The sequence below is a fragment of the Anolis sagrei genome, chromosome 1 (assembly GCF_037176765.1).
Source record: "Anolis sagrei isolate rAnoSag1 chromosome 1, rAnoSag1.mat, whole genome shotgun sequence".
Lineage (NCBI taxonomy): Eukaryota > Metazoa > Chordata > Lepidosauria > Squamata > Dactyloidae > Anolis > Anolis sagrei.
The window spans coordinates 232306158-232328232 of record NC_090021.1 but is presented as its reverse complement, the minus strand read 5'-3'; the positions used below and the strand labels follow the sequence as shown (position 1 = coordinate 232328232).

General features: G+C 43.6%; 1 protein-coding gene across 1 annotated transcript; it reads left to right on the top strand.

Moving 5' to 3' along the window:
- The first annotated feature begins 3290 nt into the window (after positions 1-3290).
- On the top strand, positions 3291-19296 carry UNC93B1 (unc-93 homolog B1, TLR signaling regulator). The gene is made up of 12 exons (XM_060772532.2): positions 3291-3423; positions 4302-4402; positions 6341-6482; positions 10547-10700; positions 10997-11158; positions 13317-13446; positions 13600-13693; positions 14338-14462; positions 15518-15700; positions 15791-16064; positions 17004-17122; positions 17885-19296. Exons 1-12 carry the CDS (start codon positions 3414-3416, stop codon positions 18194-18196), a joined length of 1806 nt encoding a protein of 601 aa, XP_060628515.2. The 5' UTR covers positions 3291-3413; the 3' UTR covers positions 18197-19296.
- The last annotated feature ends 2779 nt before the right edge of the window (positions 19297-22075 follow it).

Genomic DNA, 22075 nt, shown 5'->3' with positions numbered 1-22075 from the left:
CCTCACTTCTCTCTCAGATCATGATCACTTAAATGTAAAAAGTCAATTAAAACACACAAAAAGATTAGCTATTTTAAAAAAGAATGGAAATATAAGGTAAAGGTTGTCCCCACACATTAAGTCCATTTGTGTCTGACTCTGGGGGTTGGTGCTCATCTCCATTTCTAAGCTGAAGAGCCAGCGTTATCTGTAGACACCTCCAAGGTCATGTGGCCAGCATGACTGCATGGAGCGCTGTTACCTTCCCGCCGGAGCAGTACCTATTGATCTACTCACATTTGCATGTTTTCGAACTGCTAGGTTGGCAGAAGCTGGGACTGAAAGCGGAAGCTCACGCTGCTCCCCAAATTCGAACCTGTGACCTTTTGGTCAACAAGCTCAGCAGCTCAGCAGTTTAACCCACTGCACCACTGGGGGCTCCAAAATATAAACTCTACTTAAAATAAGTAAAACATTACATTAAAAAAAAGCTTTGGAAAAACTGTATGGGCCAAGACTTAATAAGCCCCATCCTTCTTGTCTAGTGGCCAGTACAGTTTTCTAATCATTTTTCTTGCATGGTGCAAGAAAGCCAGGCATCCAAAGGGAAAGAGAGATGTATATAGTCATATAAATACAAATGATAGAAAATGTTTTGTATCTCTGTGGGTGCATTTACACTGTAAAATCAATGCAGCATGGCACCACTTAAACTGCCATGACTCAATACTATGGAGCTGTAGTTTAGTGACGCACCATCACTCTTTGGCAAAAGACCTGGTAAAACTACAACTCCCAAGATTCCATGGAATTGAGCCATGGCCCTGAAAATGGGGTGAAACTGCATTGATTCTGCAGTGTGGATGCTTCCTATGAGAGGCAGCATGAAGTAGTAATTTGAGCATTAGAGCTACACTGCCATATAATGCAATTTCATAATGCAGATTAGCTGCATTAACTGGAATATATGGTAGTGTAGACCAGGCATGGGCAAACTTGGGTCCTCCAGGTGTTTTGGATTTCAGCTCCCACAATTCCTAACAGCCTCAGCCCCTTCCAATCCCCCTCAGCCGCTTAAGTGTGGGGGGGGGGGGGGCGGGCCTGAGACTGCTGGGAATTATGACAGTTGAAATCCAAAACACCTGGAGGGCCAAAGTTTGCCCATGCCTGGTCTACACTACCATATATTCCTGATATCCTCCCTAAGGATATCAGATCGGTCCCCTCCCTTTTAACATTTTGAAAGAAAGTCAAAACTTGGCTTTTTGAGCAGGCATTTCCAAATACAGTGTAACAGACATAGGAAAATGGAATGGTTGGACGATGTGATTGGACAATGTTTTTAACAGGAGACCTTAATGTTCATGTTTTTACTGATTTTGTCATGTTTTTATTACTTTGTTGTTTTTATTGTATTGAAATTGTATTTTATAGTCTTGGCCCCAACTGTAAACCGCCCCAAGTCGCCTGCAAGCTGAGAGGGACGGTATATAAATATAGTAAATAATTAATGAATTAATTAATTAATACTGCTAATCTGCATTCTGAAACTGCATTATATGGCAGTGTAGATCCTGCCTCTGGGTGCATCTACACTGTAGAATAAATGTTTTACTTATTTTAAGTAGAGTTTATATTTTGGAGCCCCCAGTGGTGCAGTGGGTTAAACTGCTGAACTGCTGAGCTTGTTGACCAAAAGGTCACAGGTTCGAATTTGGGGAGCAGTGTGAGCTTCCGCTTTCAGCCCCAGCTTCTGCCAACCTAGCAGTTTGAAAACATGCAAATGTGAGTAGATCAGTAGGTACAGCTCCGGCGGGAAGGTAACGGCGCTCAATGCAGTCATGCTGGCCACATGACCTTGGAGGTGTCTACGGACTACGCTGGCTCTTCAGCTTAGAAATTGAGATGAGCACCCCCCCCCCCCCAGAGTCAGACACGACTGGACTTAATGTCAAGGGAATATCTTTACCTAACCTTATCTAAGCTTGAAGGTACTACTAGTTTAGAAGATGTATTGTTGAAGGCTTTCGTGGCCGGGATCACTGGGGTGTTGTAAGTTTTTTCGGGCTATATGGGCACGTTCTAGAGACATTCTCTCCTGACGTTTTGCCTGCATCTATGGCAAGCATCCTCAGAGGTAGTTAAGTGCCATTTCCTGGCCATTGTCCTTTCTTTATCTGACCGATTGTCCGAATGCCTGGTCCCAAATCCATGTGTTCAGTTTTTTCCTGAAGGAAAGGAGTGAGGTCGCAGATCTAATTTCCCCGGGGAGCAAATTCCACTGGTGGGGGGCCGCCACCGAGAAGGCCCTGCTCCTCGTTCCCGCCAACCTCACTTGTGATAGAGGCGGGGACGAGAGCAGGGCCTCCCCAGAGGATCTTAAACTCCGGGGTGGGACGTAGAGGAAGATCCATTCGGACAGATACACTGGGCCAGAGCCGTATAGGGTTTTGTAGGTCAAAACCAGCACTTTCAATTGTGCTCGGAACTGGATCAGCAGCCAGTGGAGCTGGCACAGCAGGGGGGTGGTATGCTCCCTGTATGACGCTCCGGTGAGCAGTCTGGCTGCCTCCCGCTGGACTAGTTGAAGTTTCCGAACAGTCTTCAAAGGCAACCCCACGTAGAGTGCGTTGCAGTAATCTAATAGGGATGTAACAAGAGCATGGACCACTGTGGCCAGATCCGACTTCCCAAGGTACCGGCGCAGCTGGCGCACAAGTTTTAATTGTGCAAAAGCTCTCCCGGCCACCGCCAAGACCTGGGATTCCAGGCTCAGCAATGAGTCCAGGATCACCTTCAAGCTGCGAACCTGTGAACCTATAAACACAAAGCACCCTTTAAACGAACAGATGTAGTTTATTCCATTTTTTTGTGGCTGTAGATTCTTCCTTTAATGTCAGGGGAAAACTTTTACTTTTACCTTTGCCTTCTCTGCCAAAGAGGGCTGGTGCCTCACCAGACTGCAAACCCATAGCATTGAGCCATGGCAGTTAAAGCGGGGTCAAACTGCATTCCCTTTACAGTATAGATCCCACCCTAGGGCACCAGAGATCAGGCTTCGAACCCTAGCTTGCCTCAAGGGTGACCTTGGGCAAGTCACGCTCTCTCAGCTTCTGAGGGAAGCAAAGGCAGTGGCCTCTGAAGCAATCCTGCCAAGAAAACCCGGGGGCTGGGTCAGCTGAGGGTCTTGGGAGCAAACAGCAACAGAGACGCCTCTACCCGTGTGTTTGCGTGGGCACGTGGGAATGGAGCGCGCCCCAGGGCCGCCGCCGCCGCCTCCTCCTTCTCCTCCTCCTCCTCTTCCTCCTGGCCTTCCCCTTCCCCGCCCATGCCCAGAAGAGCGGAAAAGCGACGCAAGTCCCCCACACTTTTGGAGAGGCGCCTCTAGTTAAAGTAGCTGTGGCAGGAGGACCTGGGAGGCAGAGGAAGGCGCCATGGAAGCAGGTGAGGAGACACACACACATACACATACACACCCCTGGGGAAATCCAGATTTAGGGGAGAGCCCCTGCCTTGTAAACAGGGATACAATCGGTTTCACTTTAACACACTCCGTTTCCTTCTGCCTGCTTGCTGTGCCTTTCTTTGGTGGGTTTCCACAGTGGAATCTTATAAGGAGACACATGGCTTTGGGGACAGCTACACTGTACTTGGGCACCACTTGAACTGCCAGGGGTCAATGCCATGCAGTCCTGGGATTTGTAGTTTCACAGGATCTGTTCTCCTTCTCTGCCTTTGGAGAAGGAGCAGCAGCTCTCTTTCTCCTTCGTTACACTAGAGAGAATGAATCCACTTTGAATCCGGTTTCTGCCTCCTGCAGAATTCTGGGGTTTGTAGTTTAGTGAGGCTCTTAAAGGCTCTTCCCTAAACTACAAACCCCAGAATTCTGCAGGAATCAGCAACTGGATTCAAAGTGGATTCATTATCATGTGCAGTGGTTCCCAACCTATGGGTCCTCAGGGGTTTTGGTCTACAACTCCCAGAAATCCCAACCAGTTTAGCAGCTGTTAGGATTTCTGGGAGTTGAAGGCCAAAACATCTGGGGACCCACAGGTTGAGAACCACTGCTCTAGTGGGATGAGGTAATTTAGCAGAGAAGGCTGAAGACCTCGCAAAGCAACAACTTCCATGATTCTGTAGCATTGGGCTATAGCTGTTCAAGTGGTGTCAAACTGAATTCATTCTACAGTGTAGACTGGAGATGCACCCTTTCTAGCTTAGACATGTTTGGAGAACTAAGGGGTGGGGGGGATTGGTTTGGTGCCAGAAAGGCAGCTGGCAATCGTGTTATGTTTCGTTTCCTCTTTGTTATTTTCCTGCAGGTGGCAACATCTATGAAGAGGCCTTGGCCAACGGAGCAACTCAGGAGGGCGAAGAGGATGGTCAGATGAATGGCCCAGCCCTCAATGGCCCCGAGGTTCAGGTCAGAGATGATCCCTAGCCACCGCCACCCACCCCAACTCAGGCTACACCTACACTGTAGATTGAATGCAGTTTGACATCACTTTTGCTGCCACAACTCAAGGCTATGGAATCCTGGGAGTTGGGGTTTGGTTGTGGCCCCAGCCCTCTTTGGTGAAGAAGTCTAAGGATATTGCCAAACTATATTGCTCGTGGTTCCATAGCAGTTTTGTCCTGACACAGTTCAGTCGCCATCATGCATTGGAACAATGAGGAGCATGCTTTTGCTATTGAGGCCTACTTTTTGAGTGGATTTGGAGTGGCTGGCCCGCTCTCCAGATTTGGCCCTTGTGATTTTTTCTATGGGGTTTTTTAAAAAATCCACGCGTTCTCTTCGCTCATCTGGAGAGGCCTTGCTTGCGATTCTCCCTGCGTCGCAGGCGCATCTGGTGGGGACGCGAGATAGGGCCTTTTCTGTAGTGGCCCCCCGACTCTGGAACACCCTCCCCAAAGACATTAGACAGGCCCCTATGTTGGCAGTCTTTAGGAAGAACTTGAAGACCTGGCTGTTCCGATGTGCTTTTCCAGAATAGGAAAACTCCAACAACCTGTCCCAGAAGCACTTTATTAGACTTTAAGATTACTTGCACACTGCACTTACCCTAAAATCCGACATACCACCTGTCACATCAGCACTTTTAATCTGTACCCATTACATTTGGCCCGGCCCAGTTTTATTGTGTTTGGTGTATTGTTTTATTGTTCTGTTGTTTTTGATATTGCTTTAATTGTTTTGATTTGCTTTGAGTTGTGTATTGTTATGCTATGTTTTTGAGGCCTTGGCCTTTGTAAGCTGCATCGAGTCCTTCGGGAGATGCTAGCGGGGTACAAATAAAGTTAAATTAATAATAATAATAATAATAATAATAATAATAATAGCATTGAGCAATATTCAAACAGCTGGGATGGCTCTTGCATTTGTTTTCATGTCAGAAGCAACTTGAGAAACTGCAAGTCACTTCTGATATGAGAGAATTAGCCATCTGCAAGGATGGTTAATTCTCCCATTGCCCATGGGATGCCTGGATGTTTTACCATCCTTGTGGGAGACTTCTCGCATGTCACTGCATGAGAAGCTGGAGCTGACAGATGGGAGCTCACTCCTCTTGCGGAGTTCAGCTGGCACAAAGGTTTAATGCAGGCATCCTCAAACTGCGGCCCTCCAGCTGTTTTGGCCTCCAACTCCCAGAAACCCTTGCCAACTTGTTCAATGGCCAGGGATTCTGGGAGTTGGAGGCTCAAACAGCTGGAGGGCCACAGTTTGAGGCTGCCTAGTTTAATGCATTGCACCACCAGAACTGTATGCAGAAGTTTAGCTGAGGCCCAAGAGACTCCCTCCCTGCAATTCAGTATCCCAGTTGGATCCCCAAACAGTAGCCAGTCCTCTCAATGAAGCAACCTACTAGTCTTTCATTGCCCTTCTTTGTAATCAATTGAAAGAATAAACTCACTTTAGCTGCATTCCCATCTTCCATCTAGAACAGTGGTTCTCAACCTGTGGGTCCCCAGGTGTTTTGGTCTACAACTCCCAGAAGTCCCAGCCAGTTTACCAGCTGTTAGGATTTCTGGGAGCTGAAGGCCAAAACATCTGGAGGCCCACAGGTTTGAGAACCACTGATCTAGGACCTGACCAAATAGGCATAGTCACAGCCAGGCTGTTGTGGCCATAAGAGTTTGGGCTCTGTTTGGGGCATGAGGGTGAAGCACAAATGCCCCTCACCAGTTGGACAACCAGTTTTTGTTGGGGCTACCAGAGATCACGCTTCCTTGGATCATATACAAGGAGAAATTACATTTCCTCTTCCTCTTGACTTTTGAAGAATGTGGTGTCCAGGCTCTGTGTCTTGATAATTTGCCATGGTGCTTCTTTGAACCCAATCTATGATGCTTCCATCTCTAGTTGGAGGAGTTTGTGGGAGCCCATGGCGAGTACAATGAAGAGGAGGAGGAGCGGAAGTACTTCCGACGGAAGAAACTAGGTGTTATCAAGAATCTTTTGGCAGCCAGCATTGGGGGGATGCTGATCTACGGGGTCTTTTTAGGTATGCTCTACCTGTTGAACAATTCTTTCTGTTGATGTTCATGATGTTCTCACTTGTCTGTAGAGGCAAGAATCCCTCTAGGTCAGAGGTAGGAAAATTACAGCATCGCAAATGTTACAGTTCCATCATCTCTTACCATTTACTTTACTATGTTGATGGGGGCTGAAGAGAGTTGTCCTTCAATAACATCTGCAGGTTCTTGTTTTCCATGCTAGCTGTGCAAGAAATGAGCCTGCTTACTTGCCTGCATGCTTGCTGTATTCTGGGAACTGTAGCCCTTTAAGTAATGTTTCCAAACTCAGCAACTACCAGGAAGTCTCTGAATAGAAAGCTTCACTCAAATAGTGCTTGCATGATTTATTGGAACACCGGTTTTGGACTGATTCACGTGGGCTAGAAAAGACTATTGTAATTGGTTAACAGGCCAAATCCAAAGGGTGTTTACTGATGGATCTTCATCCTGGAGAGGCGTGACCAGCGAGGTGCCACATGGTTCTGTCCTGGACCCAGTGCTGTTCAGCTTCTTTTTCAGTAACTTGAATGATGGAATATAAGGAATGTTTATCAAATACCCAAATGACACTAAATTGGGAGGGGTAGTTAATATCCCAGAGGACAGGGATGAGAATCCAAAATGACCTTAACAGAATAAAGAGCTGGGCCAAACCAACATAATGGATTTCAACAGGGAGATACAATATGTAAGGCATACAGAAATGAGCCTGTATGTCTTGACAACAATACATGTGAAAGGAGTCTTAGGACCCTTTCCCACAGCCATATAACACAGAATATCAAGGCAAAAAATCCCAACAGATCTGCTTTGAACTGGGTTATCTGCGTCCACACTGCCATATAGCCCAGTTTAAAGCAGTTAATGTGGGGTTTTATTCAGCTGTGTGGAAGGGGTCCTAGTAGACCATAAGTTGAACATGGGTCAACAATGTAATGGCGCCGATAAAAAGATGTCATATTAGTGATGGAGCAAGTTTATTTTCTGCTACTCCAGAGACTAGGACATGGAGGAATTGATTAAAACTGCAGTAAAAGGGATTCCTCTTAAACATTAGGGGGAAAAACTTCCTTATGGTAAGAGCTGTTTGACCATGGAATAGATTGCCTCAGAATGTGGTGGAATCTCTTTTAAGGTTTTAAATAGGGGCTGGATGACCATCTGTGGGGAGTGCTTTGGTCATAATCCCTATGTGACCGGGGGTTAGCCTGCATGGTCTTTGGGATCTCTTCTATGAGTTTATGATTTTACAAACTTTTCTAATCTTGCTGCCTCTCTTATATCTTATATCTGTGGGAAACACAAAGACTGCTTTGGTGGAAGCTTATTTCCTCTTTCAATGCAAGCTTCCTTTTTCCTGTCAAATTGACTTGAGAAACTGCAAGTTGCTTCTGGTGTGAGAGAATTAGCCATCTGCAAGGACGTTGCCCAGGGGACGCCCGGATGTTTTGATGTTTTACCATGCTTGTGGGAGGCTTTTATCATGTCCCCGCATGGGGAGCTGGAGTTGATAGAGGGAGCTCATCCGTGTTCTCCCCCGATTCGAAGCTCTGACCTGTTGGTCTCAATTCCTGCCGGCACAAGGGTTTAACCCATTGCCCACTAGGAGCTCCAAGCTAATAAATAGGGAAGTTCAAAAACCACAAGTCTTGGCTAACTGTGACAAAATTTGTAGTGATTGTGTGTTGCATATAAGACACCACTTCAAAAATCAGAAAAGTGCTGCTTTCCTGATAAGAAAAAAAAACCAAAAAGTTTTTTTTATTGGAAATGTTAAATAGGTAATCTGTCTTGCTTATTAGAGACACTACAGACCAAGCAATGTTGTTAATGCTAGTTCCCTTCGTTAGGGATCTTCCAAGTGAGCCAATAGTTTTGGTAAAAGTTGGTCTATTCTGTCCTTGGATTTTGCACATGTGATTTTGTCTCCTGCATTCACAGCCAGTCATGCTGTAAATATACTGACATGTGCAACTGCTTTCTGTTGGAGTTGTGGTTATCTGTGGTGTGAGTGAGGTTCACTTCCTCCCCCAATATAGCCACATTCCTGTTTCATGTACTGATTGATCACTGTAGTCATATTGTTGCATTGCACATGAGCACTGTAGCTACAAAAGAAAAGGGGAAAAGAAGAAATGTTCACTTTGGTAACCTGAAATGTAACGAGAGAGGGATCTTCAAAGGAAAACATCTGTGGCAAAGATCACCTCCCCTTGTAACATGTCAGAAGTGGTTCCTGTTCAGAAGTATAGGAGGAACCAAGAATATGGATATAAGTATGGGGTTTACTTCTGCCTGTATCAGAAATCCCTAGGAAACAAAACCTGGAAGGAACCAAGAATATGGATATAAATATGGGAGTTTATTCCTGCCTGTATAAGAAATTCCTGGGAAAAGATAGGAGTGGAGGACCACCCACCCACACACACACACACTGCTTTGGATTGTAATTTACACTTACAGCAGGTTGGTGGGAATTCAGCATGGTGAAGGCAAAAGAGTCCTATTAAAGCAGTGTTTAAGATCGCTGCCCTTAGAATCATAGAATCAAAGAGTTGGAAGAGACCTCATGGGCCATCCAGCCCAACCCCCTGCCAAGAAGCAGGAATATTGCATTCAAATCACCCCTGACAGATGGCCATCCAGCCTCTGCTTAAAAGCCTCCAAAGAAGGAGCCTCCACCACACTCCAGGGCAGAGAGTTCCACTGCTGAACGGCTCTCACAGTCAGGAAGTTCTTCCTCATGTTCAGATGGAATCTCCTCTCTTGTAGTTTGAAGCCATTGTTCCGCGTCCTAGTCTCCAGGGAAGCAGAAAACAAGCTTGCTCCCTCCTCCCTGTGGCTTCCTCTCACATATTTATACATGGCTATCATATCCCCTCTCAGCCTTCTCTTCTTCAGGCTAAACATGCCCAGCTCCTTAAGCCGCTCCTCATAGGGCTTGTTCTCCAGACCTTTTATCATTTTAGTCGCTCTCCTCTGGACACATTCCAGCTTGTCAATATCTCTCTTGAATTGTGGTGCCCAGAACTGGACACAATATTCCAGATGTGGTCTAACCAAAACAGAATAGAGGGGTAGCATTACTTCCCTAGATCTAGACACTATGCTCCTATTGATGCAGGCCAAAATCCCATTGGCTTTTTTTGCCGCCACATCACATTGTTGGCTCATGTTTAACTTGTTGTCCACGAGGACTCCAAGATCTTTTTCACACGTACTGCTCTCGAGCCAGGCATCCCCCATTCTGTATCTTTGCATTTCGTTTTTCCTGCCAAAGTGGAGTATCTTGCATTTGTCACTGTTGAACTTCATTTTGTTAGTTTTGGCCCATCTCTCTAATCTGTCAAGATCGTTTTGAATCCTGCTCCTGTCCTCTGGAGTATTGGCTATCCCTCCCAATTTGGTGTCGTCTGCAAACTTGATGATCCTGCCTTCTAACCCTTCATCTAAGTCATTAATAAAGATGTTGAACAGGACCGGGCCCAGGACGGAACCCTGCGGCACTCCACTTGTCACTTCTTTCCAAGATGAAGAGGAAGCATTAGTGAGCACTCTCTGTGTTCGTCCACTTAACCAATTACAGATCCACCTCACCGTAGTTTTGCCTAGCCCACATTGGACTAGTTTCCTTGCCAGAAGGTCATGGGGGACCTTGTCGAAGGCCTTACTGAAATCCAGGTACGCTACATCCACGGTATTTCCCGCATCTACCCAGCTTGTAACTCTATCGAAAAAAGAGATCAGATTAGTCTGGCATGACTTGTTTTTGATAAATCCATGTTGACTATTGGCAATGACCGCATTTGTTTCTAAGTGTTTGCAGACCACTTCCTTAACAATCTTTTCCAGAATCTTGCCTGGTATTGACGTGAGGCTGACTGGACGGTAGTTGTTTGGGTCATCCTTTTTTCCCTTCTTGAAGATTGGGACCACATTGGCCCTCCTCCTTTGGAGATTAAAACATGTGCCCCCCCCCCCCCTTAGCTATCTGAACAGGATGGAAATAAATGCTGTCAACCTCTTTTGTTTCCATGATCTTTCCTTATAGGCCTGCTGCAGATGCAGCTCATCCTCCACTATGATGAAACCTACCGGGAAGTGAAATACAGCAACCTGGGGTTGCAGAACATTGACAGCAAGATGCTCATGGGCATCAATGTCACCCCAGTTGTTGCACTTCTGTATACTCCACTTCTCATCAGGTACGGCTCTGTCCTCCCTGCTCTTGATCCTCTTTTCATGGTGATAGAGTTCAGAAAAGTTAGGTTTTGAACTACAGCTTCCAGAATCTCTACTCACGATGTTAGGGAGGTTCTGGGAGCAATAGTTTGAAAAACAAATTTCCCCAGCTTGAGTTCCCAACACCTCTCTGAGGACTTGTATGGAAATATTTCCTTTTAAAGGTGAAGAACCAGGAAGCCTTCTCCCTGAAGTAGCCAGACCTTCAATGATCCATAATCCCAAACATTGTACTGCATTCTCTTTCCATCTTTTCCAGATTCTTCGGAACCAAATGGATGCTGTTTTTGGCTGTGGGCATTTACGCACTCTTTGTCTCCACCAATTACTGGGAGCGTTACTATACTTTGGTGCCATCTGCTGTGGCAATTGGAGCTGCCATTGTCCCTCTCTGGGCCTCCATGGGGAACTACATCACCCGGTGAGTTACCACAGAAGCCAGTCTGGGAGAGGAAACATCACTTGCCTGGCTCACATCATATTGTCCATCCTATATGCTTCCAAGACAGCTATTGACTTATGGCAAGCCCATGAATTTCAAAGGCAAGGGATACTCAGAAGTGGTGCCTTCCTTTGAACAGCATCTACAGCACCTGGTATTCCTTGGTGGTCTCCCAACCAAATATTAACCAGGCCTAACCCTATTTAGCTGGTTGAGCTCCTTTGTCACCAGTATTGTGCATGAGAGCCTAAACAACCTGAAAGCACAAGTCTTCACCAGACATTGAATGTTAAGTAGGTTACTAACAGGAGCGCCGCACAGGGAGAGAACCACTCCCATGTTGCAGTAACTCCACTGACTGCAGGTTTGCTTCCAAGCTAGATATAAAGTGCTGGTCACTATCTTTAAAGCCCTAAATGGCTCAGGTCCATGCTATCTGTCAAAATAGCATCTCCTCATATACATCAACTTGGGCACTGCAATCATTGGAGGCCCTACTCTCAGTCCCACCCCCGTCTCAAGTGTGGTTGGTGGGAAGAAGAGAGAGGGCCTTCTCTGTGATTGCCCCCCCCCATCTCTAGAACTCCCTCCCTAAAGAAATAAAAACTGCCCCTCTCTTCTCTCCTTCAAAAAACATTTAAAAACTTACTTCTGTTAATTGGCATGCAGACAAAAGGATGATTAGAAGTTTACATTAAATCAGTATACCTGTTCTGAACTTGTGATCATACTCTAACGTTAGTTTTGGCTTAATTTGTACCGTTGACTTCACTTGAGTTATTGGCTGTATAATATTTTAAGAATTATTTTAATTATTTTAAATGAATGTTAATTGTTGTTTATATAATTTATGTTTAATGCCAGCTATGTTAGATGTAGATTAAGTGTCAGATGTAGATTAAGTGATAGATTATGATAGTATTTAATTTTGGGGGGTATAATTTGGCTGTGCACATTGTCTTTTGGGGACATGGTTGTTTGCTTTATGTTTCTTATTTATGAATTGGATCTGGCATTGAATATTTGCCATCTTTTGTTGTGAATACACTCTGAATCCCCTTGGGGAGAGAGGGCAGGATAAAAATAAAGTATTATTGTTATTATTATTATTATTATTATTATTATCATATAGGGTCAAGCCAGGTTAGTACCTGGATGTGAACAATGAGTTGTCAAGCAACGTGATGGCATGTATGTACACTCAGTGCTATTTTGAATGGCATTTGCATTGAGACTCTGGACAGGTTTCACATATTTTAAATGTACCAACCCAGCCTGGTGGAAGTATTTCATGGAAGTTTCCAATTGTGGAGTAATGTTTTGTCAGTCTTTAAAACAGAGGTGCGCAGAAGCCCTTTACTTCTTTTTGGTAGAGTCCCCGCACACCCTGGATACACAGTCACCCCTATTTTTTCCTGATTAAAGGAGAAGAGATGTGTCTGGGAATTTTCAGGGGTACAGTTGTACTTGGAAACAAGGCAATCTCCTCTCCTGTCTCAAATTCCTTTTGTTCACTGACAGAGGAATCTAGAAATGGGCTTCTGACCATTTGCATTTTTCAGGAGTAGTGTTGCCTGTAGTGGGTCCCAGGGTACAAAACTGGAACCCAGGAAGGATTTTTTGCCTTGATTTAAAGCAGAAATGGGCAATCTGTGTCCTACAGCAGAATGTGCTCCCCGCTGCACAAAACAACAATAACAAGTCAGTTCTTGTGGGGTTTTTTCGGGCTATATGGCCATGTTCTAGAGGCATTTCTCCTGACGTTTCACCTGCATCTATGGCAAGCATCCTCAGAGGTGAGGTCAATAACAAGCTTTTTCTGGCAGCCCCCAGCCCTTCCAGACTTTCCACTCTGGACAAAAACAGAGAGGTATCTCTCAAGGAAAAAAAGAGCCACTGTTTAGGATTTAAATAGCTGTCATGCCTCTGTACAACTTAACATTTAAAAAAGAATCTGTGTTTTTCAAAATTCGAATTAGCCTTTTGGCCACTTCCTTTTTTGTTCTTTTTGGAGTTATGCTGCCCCCTAAAGAGCATCATAGATAGTAAAAATGACCCACTGCAGTTGCCAGAAACAGCTCGGCTTGAGGACTATCATTATCCATTACCGGACTTTTTGTGCTACTGTCTTCCCCAGGATGGCTCAGAAGTACTATGAATATGCGAACTACAAATTGGAGCATGTCCAGGAACAGAAACGGGCCCCACGTGGAGCTTACAACTCCTACATCATTGTCTTCCAGACAGTCTTCTATGGTCTCTTTTATGTGAGAGCTCTGCTACGGTCATGTTGTGGGGAGGATGAAGCAGGAATGGTCCAGTGGAGGGAGTGAAGGTTCAGAAACATTCTCCCTCCCATGGTGAAAGTTTGGCTCTCATGGCGCACTTGCCTGACATTTTCTCCCATTGATCTTTTCCAGCTGTGTTTTGTCTGGTCCCAGTTCCCCATGCATTTCTTCCTAAAGGGTTACCTTTATGACCTGAACCATACACTCTGCAACGTAGAGCACTGTGGTGAGTATCCTGGGAAATGGCTGCAGTCTTGGCAGGGTGGATGTTCCTCTTGGAGGCTTTAGCCTCTGAAACTTCTCATACAGCTCCATTAATATCCATGGATCATTTACCCACCTCCAAATGTATAGTGTCTAAATTCAGGGAAGTCATGCTACCCGTGCTCTATTCTGCCTTGGTTAGACCACACCTGGAATACTGTGTACAATTCTGGACACCACAATTAGCCTGAAGAAGAGAAAGCTGAGAGGAGACATGATAGCCATGTAAAAATATGTGAGAGAAAGTCATAGGGAGGAGGGAGCAAGCTTGTTTTCTGCTTCCTTGGAGACTAGGACACAGAACTATGGCTTCAAACTACAAGAATGGAGATACCATCTGAATATTAGGAAGAACTTTCTGACTGTGAGAGCTGTTCAGCAGTGGAACTCTCTGCCCTGGAGTGTGGTGGAGGCTCCTTTTTCGGAGGCTTTTAAACAGAGGCTGGATGGCCATCTGTCAGGGTTGCTTTGAATGCAATTTTCCTGCTTCTTGGAAGGGGGTTGGATTGGATGGCCCATGAGGCCTCTTCCAACTTGATGATTCTATGATTCTATGAATGATATTTTTTCCATTAGGACATTTCCTAAGCATTATGTTCTCCTCAGGTACCAGAAGCCATGGGATCCTCACAGGGTTCAATACCACGGTTCTGCAGAAGCTTCCACGTAGCAGTGAACTCATCACTGTGGAGAGTGTACTCATGGGAGTGGCCTTCCTCTCCATGCTACTGGTAAGAACAGATAAGAAAAGTGCAATGCTTAACTCAAAACCGGTGGTTGTTCTTCCTACAGTTTATTTTACACCCTGTGACAATCAACCATTTGTACAACTGGAAGAGAGGCAGGTTATTTGTTTTGTGAAAGACTATGCAACTGATGTGATCCACCCCACCATCATCAAGGTTACATGGTGATTGTTGTCATTACAACAATATCCACAGATTCTGCATCCACAGATTCCACCATCCATGGCATAATAATGTTCTTTTTTTCAAAATGCCAAAAGCAAATCTTGATGTTGTCATTTTCTACAAGGGACTTCATTTTACTATTTTAGTAAAATACCACTGTCTGTAATAAGACTTGAACATTTCCAGATTTTGGTATCCACGAAAAGTGTTCTGGAACTGGAACCAAACCCCAAGTTCCAGGGGTGCATTGTATTATCTATTTTATTAATTTCATTTGTATTGGAGAGTGGGACAGAAGACTGTTCCATCTTGTTTCCTGTGCTTTACTAATAATATAATATAATATATTGTATATACATATAATATTTATAATATTATAGTGTAATACAATATAATACTAATACTAATAATATAATATTATAATTATATATTTTATATTACATGTAATATTACTAATGATATTACAATATAATGGTATAGCAAAATATAGTAATATATAATACTGATATTGTACTATACTAATAATATAATATAGTGTGTGTGTGTGTGTGTATATATATATATATATATATATATATATATATATATATATAGTAAGCCGCTTTGAGTCCCCTTTGGGGTGAGAAGGGCGGCATATAAATGTAGTAAATAAAATAAAAATAAATATGTTGCCTTTCCCACTCATAGGAAGGCAGGATGACTAACTATGTATATAGCATGCAGTTAAATCACACATTACAAATATCCAAAATAGCAATATTTAAAAATCACATCTAAAAGTGGAAACAAGTCAGGAAACTAACATTATAAACAGAGAAGTCAGCAACTCTAGTATTGTCTTTGTTCCTAAAGTCTCAGGCTTTCCTTTGCCCCAGGTGCTGATTCTGTGTGGCTCAGCCTATCGCCCCACCGAGGAGATTGATTTACGCAGCATCGGTTGGGGGAATATCTTCCAGCTGCCTTTCAAGCACATGCGAGACTACCGCCTGCGCCACCTCTTCCTCTTCTTTATATACAGTGGCTTTGAAGTGCTCTTCCTATGCAATGACTTTACCCTGGTACATTGATTCCTCCAAACTTGGGAGACAGGATGGGCTGGGTGTGTAATGAGGACAGGCTAACTAATACTATTTCTCTGCCCATCCCAGAATTATGGTGTCTGCTCCATTGGCCTGGAGAACATGGCATACATTCTGATAGCATACGGACTTTCGGCAGCTGTTTGCTCCACCCTGACACTCTCCATGCTGTGCCTGCCACGCCAAATTCCCCTACTTGCGGGTGCTTTTGTCCATGGTGTCCTCTTGATCGCCCTCTTCTTCTGGGAGCCTCCGGCCCGAAGCTTGGCTGAAGCCTCCATTCTCTACCTCGTTGCTGCGCTCTGGGGCCTTGGCAGTGTCCTCAACAAGACCAGCCTTAGTGGTGAGCCAAATAATAGCTATCTGAGTCAGAAATCTTGAGACATGTCCCTTCTTATGTTACAGCTGGGTCTTTGTTCCTATCTTTCTCCAGACTCATGGTCTGATGTTGTAAGCTGCTATCGTTTCTATAAAAAAGAATATAGGTGAGAAGAAGATAAATCAGAATTTACTGGTAGAGCTCTAGCAGTTTACAGTAGAATGTCCAAGGATTTTCTGGATGTTGTGTTACAAATACAAAAAAAAAAAAAAAACCCACATAGAGGAAACTGTCAGTATCAGTGAAGCAAAGTCCATACTTCATATTAAGTTGAAAAGATACTGTTTGGGTACAAATAGGCTTGTATATTGAAATTAGGAGTAAGTTTGCAGGTGAACTGTTGAGATAATTTCTGGAACTGAAAGAAAAACAAACCTGGGTTGGCCATATACTCAAAGGTGCCATTAATTCTAAATGTTTGGTCTCTATTCAAAAAGGTGTTTGATTGCTGTTCTTCTTCCACCAAACTTGACTCAAAATCTTTCGAATTGGTTAGTACTGGGTCATTATCACAGCTTGGCAAAGTAATGTTTTGTACTCACAGCCTCTGAGGATGCTTGCCATAGATAGAATCATAGAATCAAAGAGTTGGAAGAGGCCTCATGGGCTATCTAGTCCTACCCCCTGCCAAGAAGCAGGAATATTGCATTCAAATCACCCCTGACATGCAGGCGAAACATCAGGAGAGAATGCTTCTAGAACATGCCCAACCCAGTGATTCCAGCCATGAAAGCCTTTGACAGTACAATGTTTTGTACTGCTGCTCCTAGCATATCGCTGGCCCTACTGGCTAGGTAGTTATGGGAGTTGTGATTCCAAAAGTTAACTTTGCTAAGCTCAACTTAGAGCAAGAGAGACAGACCATCCTTGAATTGAATCACTGCTCTCATTCTTTTTCTTCAGCACTCCTGGGGATGCTCTATGAAGACAAAGAGAGACAAGACTTCATCTTCACCATCTACCACTGGTGGCAAGCCCTGGCCATCTTTGTTGTTTATCTGTGGTCTTCACTGCCCATGAAGGTGAGGACCAGGGTTGAGGTGGGAGTCTTCAACCGAGTGGAATTCTCACATGCTTTAGGGCAAGCTGCATCCACTAGTAGGTAGAGTATGAGAATTACTTTCAGATCAAGAAAATCCTACTGGCCCAGAAAGGGTGAAGCATTCTAAGCTATTAGTGTTTTTTACAGTCACCCTTTCACATTTTCAGGTTTCACGTTGGTGAATTTGGTGATTCACTGGTTTGATTAAAATGTTATCTCTAGGAATCTCTAGGTCCTCCAGTGTGACTATGGCCAGTTTCCTTCAGTCGAGCTGGAAGACCTAGATATCCCCAAAGAGAACATCTCTAGGAATTTCTAGGTTCTCCAGTGTGATTATGTGATCAGCTTTGTGGAAATTGATGATTGAGTTGTGCTGGAAGACCTAGAAATTCCTAAATAGATGTTTTCTCAAATAAAAAACGCAATCTGCTTATTCCATTTGCCCCTAACCATAGTGAAAGTGGAGGGCTGACTCAACTTGAAAGTAAAAGAAGAAAATAAAGGGAGAGTGAAGTGTAGTTTTTGGGATGTTAGACTGCAGCTTCTGTTTTTCCTCACTATTGGCCATGCTGGCTAGGGCCAATGAGAACTGAAATCAAACAACATCTGAAGAGCCACACCTTACCACCTCCTCAGAGAAGAGAAGGTTTCAGCAGCTAGAAGTAAATAAGAGAACAATTGATATCTCTAATTCTTTGTTATTTTAAAAAATGTTGTAACCAATGGAATCTCTTTCTTCCAGGCGAAATTATCCATCTTGTTACTTACACTGGTAGCTGCAGTTGTATCCTACCTGTGGATGGAACATAAAGTAGCTCAGTTTATCCCACACCGCCTTCCCAAGATCCCCAAACCACGGCACAAGATGCGGGGCTTCCGCTATCTGGAAGAAGAGAACTCTGATGAGTCAGACTCAGAGAAGGAGGACGAAGGGAAAGAGAATGACTCCTCGGAGGGAGAAGTGCCCAATGACCAACAGGACCAGCCTCGGCGCAGGAACAGATGTGCCTATGAGCAGGCCCTTGGGGAAGAAAATGGAGACAATGCTGGTTAACTCTTACCACAACTTAGCACGTTACGGGTTTTTAAAAATAATTCATTCCCATCAACTCATTGTAGTATTTAAAGGACGGCTTGTTTTATGTGTTATTACTTTTTCATCACTTTTTGTTAGTTGTTTTACGAAATTCAGGATTCATCACAAGCAGACACCAAACCTGAAAATTTGATCTCAAAATTATGGATATCCTATCAAACATTTCTTGGTACTCCAATGCAGTAGTATTGTTACCATTATGTAATGGGAACAATATCACTGCATTGGAGGAGTGCCAAGACTTTTTTTTGAAATGTAATTTCCCCATGACCTTATTACCAAGAAAAGTAACCCAGAATTAGTGGTAACAAAATTGCTTTTAACTTGCTACAGGTTCAGCATCCCATATCTGAAATGCTTGGGACCAAAAATATTGTGTATTTTAGATTTTTTCCCCCAGATTTTGGAATACAATACAGGTACATACGTGTAGAGTGGTGTAAGGCAGCAGGGAGATGGCAGCAAACATCAACAGGTATTCTTCAGGCTTCCTTGACTCTGAGGAGAAAAGAAAAGCAGGAAGGAAGAATGTGGTGTGGCTAAGTTCACAACCAAATTTTGCACAAACAGTGCCCATGGCTGCTCATCCACTGCCACCTCCCAGCCAGTGTGAAGTCTAGAGTGAGATGGTACAGTGATGAATGATGGAAACTGCTTCCAGCTTTGGTCCAGTGGAGAGCTCCAGTCCAGAATCCCAGTACCTTTCTGTGAACAGAGTTCTTACCCAATCAGAGCCTTTCCTACCCAAAAGCTGGATATAAGGCCACTTCCAGTAGTAGCCTGTGGGACTCCATTATGGCAGCATAGGGAATCAGAGAAAAAATGCATATTCTGGAGTCAGGTACTACCCAATGACAGGAGAAACTGGGAAAAGGATGTGGGGCGGCTGCCATCGCTGATGATGGGACTTCAACAATAGGGAATGAAATAAGACCATTTCCCCCATCCCTCACCATCACCACAATGGGATGAAGTTCTTTGTTTTCTTTGGTGAAAATTTCCCTCTCTTTTTTATTTTAGTAAGAACTAGAAATAAAATTTCAGTATATTTTCACATACAGGTGGCTGTAGTTTTTATGTGATGTCTTCTTTCTCCCAGGAGTCATATCTAAGAAACCTATTTCACCACATAATTGTCATACATTTTATGCCAAAAAGGCTTTGGCCAAAATATTGAGTGTGACCATTATATAAAGTTAATTTTAAAAAATAAATCTGGTATTGCAATATAAGAACAAAAACAATATAAGAACAAAAACTAGTGAAGCACAGTAAACGTAAAGAAATTGAGCACATATGGTCTTTAAATCACTTCTTTCAATGGGACTAGTATGCTTTTTTTAAATCACTTCCTTTAGTTGGGAACCCCATGATATTTTAAACTATTTCTTGCAATGGAAACCTTGTGATCTTTAAAACCACTTCTTGTCAATGGGGACTGGGGTCAGATGAAGTGAGAAGAGATTGCCACAAGCAAACCATTTTTCCTGTAAACCAGATCCCAGGTCTGTGGGATTTTTCCTACAGCACTGCACCTTAAAGTTATTCTGGACATCAGCAACTGAGATTTGTAAATGTACATACTCATCTTTGGCACGTGTGCTGCAAATTGATTCCTGGCTGTGGGTGGATTGATACTGACCTTTTATCTTGAGGCTGATCTGGCATTTGCCAGATGATTTGCCCCAGGATGATTTTCAAAGCAGTGAGTCCAGCTATCCTTACTATTCCCTCTCATTTTCCATGTCATGGTGATCTCAGGGTGTCCCTTGCTTCCGGTGACATCAGCTGGGGCAAAGAGAAAGAAGAAAGAGAAGGAATCACTTCACCCCTCTTTGCTCCCTTTCACAATCACCTTGGCTGATGATACAGTGTTATTGAACACAGGTACCCCAACCCGTAATAAAAGGGGATGTATAGATCACCATAAGGATTTATAGTTTTCTAAGGACAAGCCAAAATGAAATAGAGCACCGCTCTTCTTCCTACATGAAGCCTCCCAAGGCCCACCTCCTCCAGACCCTTGCATCTCTCGTCTATCCTAACCATGAACTATATTTTATTCCATTTTATTCATATGAATCTATTAAATATGTTCTAATTTACTTCTGAGACAGGAAACATTGGCCTCTGCCTAACCTATGTCAAGAGACAAACCATCCAGCTATTGTCCTATGCCACGAAACAACCCTAGGTGTGGCTCAGAAACAAAAGAGACTTTGGCCATTTCAACATTCTTTATTGGGCTGGCCTGGGAAAAGGCATTTACATAACTTCATTATCTCCATGCACATAAATCCAAAGGCAAAACTATGATCAGCAGCTACCATATCTGTATCTATTCCTTTCTATGTAACTTATTCTATTATGTAACTTATCTATTTCCCAAATCTGAAATGTATAAACTGTACTTTTATTCTACCTTACTCTTAAATGCACTAAATATAAGAAACTATCTGAACATCTTGACTCAAGTCAAAGGGCCATTGCTCAGGAATGCATTTTCAGTCCCAGGCAAAGAATATTTTTGAAAACCCATTAAGTGGGATATAAATACCTAAATATAATAATGGTAATGAAAATAATAAAGTATTTAATCTAGAGGTACTTCCAGTTGCTGGTGGCATGAGAGAACTGGTCGGCGTTTTTGGTGGGGAAGAGTCCATTTTTCTCCTCCTCCATCGGTCAAAGGTATTTCCAGCCATTTTAAGCAATTTTAGTAAATTCATGATGTGATTTCCCACTAAAATCTTTTGAACAGCGAGTTTCAAATAATCACAGAATGTCAAAGGAGACTAAAGGTGCATTTGTAAAAATAATGCAGTTTGACACCACTTTGAAATGCTTTGAAAACATGGGAGTTGTAATATGATGAGGCACCAGCACTTTTTAGCAATGAAGGCTAGACACTGGAAAACTACTAAAGAGCCTCAATTGCAATGCCCCTTTTCTGAGAAGGCAAGTCCTTGCAACCTCTGCGTTTTCCAATAAGGCGTCAAGAGGGAGGAGATTGGTATACACAGACTTTATTTGGCAAATAGAGACATGCATGTGATTGCTCTGAAAGGGAAGTGCCACATCAAATGAGGTCTTACAAGGGATTCTTATAGTTTTGCAGGTGCAATTCACACTTTCAACAGACATTCTCTTTCTCGTGCCTATTTCTTTCCATCTTCTCATCTGGCACTTTGATCAAGTAAGCAATTCAAGTACGCAATTTCCCTCTACAATTTTCCAATTACAATAATTCAATAGAGTAGAGCCCCAGTTATTCGACCTCTGTTCATCCGACACACTGTATTATCCAACTCCATCATGTGGCCAATTGGAAACATTGCACCCTTTGATATGTGCTCATGAGAGCAGATGGCTTTCTTTTTTGTTGCAAAAATTGGGAAGAGGAGGAAAGTGCATCTCCAAAGGAAAGGGAAGGGATGGAAGGGGATGAATGAAAAGAGAAAAAGGGATGGGAGAGGGAAAAAGAAGGGAGGGAAGAGGGGAAAGGGATGGCTCTCCTTCTCTTTCTGCTTTTGGTGCACGCAGAGCTTAGCTCTCCTGCTTTTGGATACTTCAACCCAGGCTTGCTTCCAAATCAAGGGAGGGAAAGGGCTCATGGCTGGAAGGAAGGAAAGGGGGAAGAGAAGCCTTGTCGCTTTACCTTGCTGGGTGGGCAGAGGAACCTCCTTCTTTCTGCAAACACACACACACTTTGCTCCAGATCCTCTTTCTCTCTCTTCTCTCTTCCTTATTCTCCCCCACGCGCTATCTCTTCTTCCTTCTCCTCCTCCCTCTTTTAGTTCTGACAGCTCTGCAGCAACTTGCACTTCTGGCTTTCTT

Coding starts and splice junctions, on each gene's coding strand:
- UNC93B1 (XM_060772532.2), top strand. Junction 4,403..6,340: donor TCAATGGCCCCGAGGTTCAG/GTCAGAGATGAT, acceptor TTCCATCTCTAG/TTGGAGGAGTTTGTGGGAGC. Junction 13,447..13,599: donor TCTTCTATGGTCTCTTTTAT/GTGAGAGCTCTG, acceptor GATCTTTTCCAG/CTGTGTTTTGTCTGGTCCCA.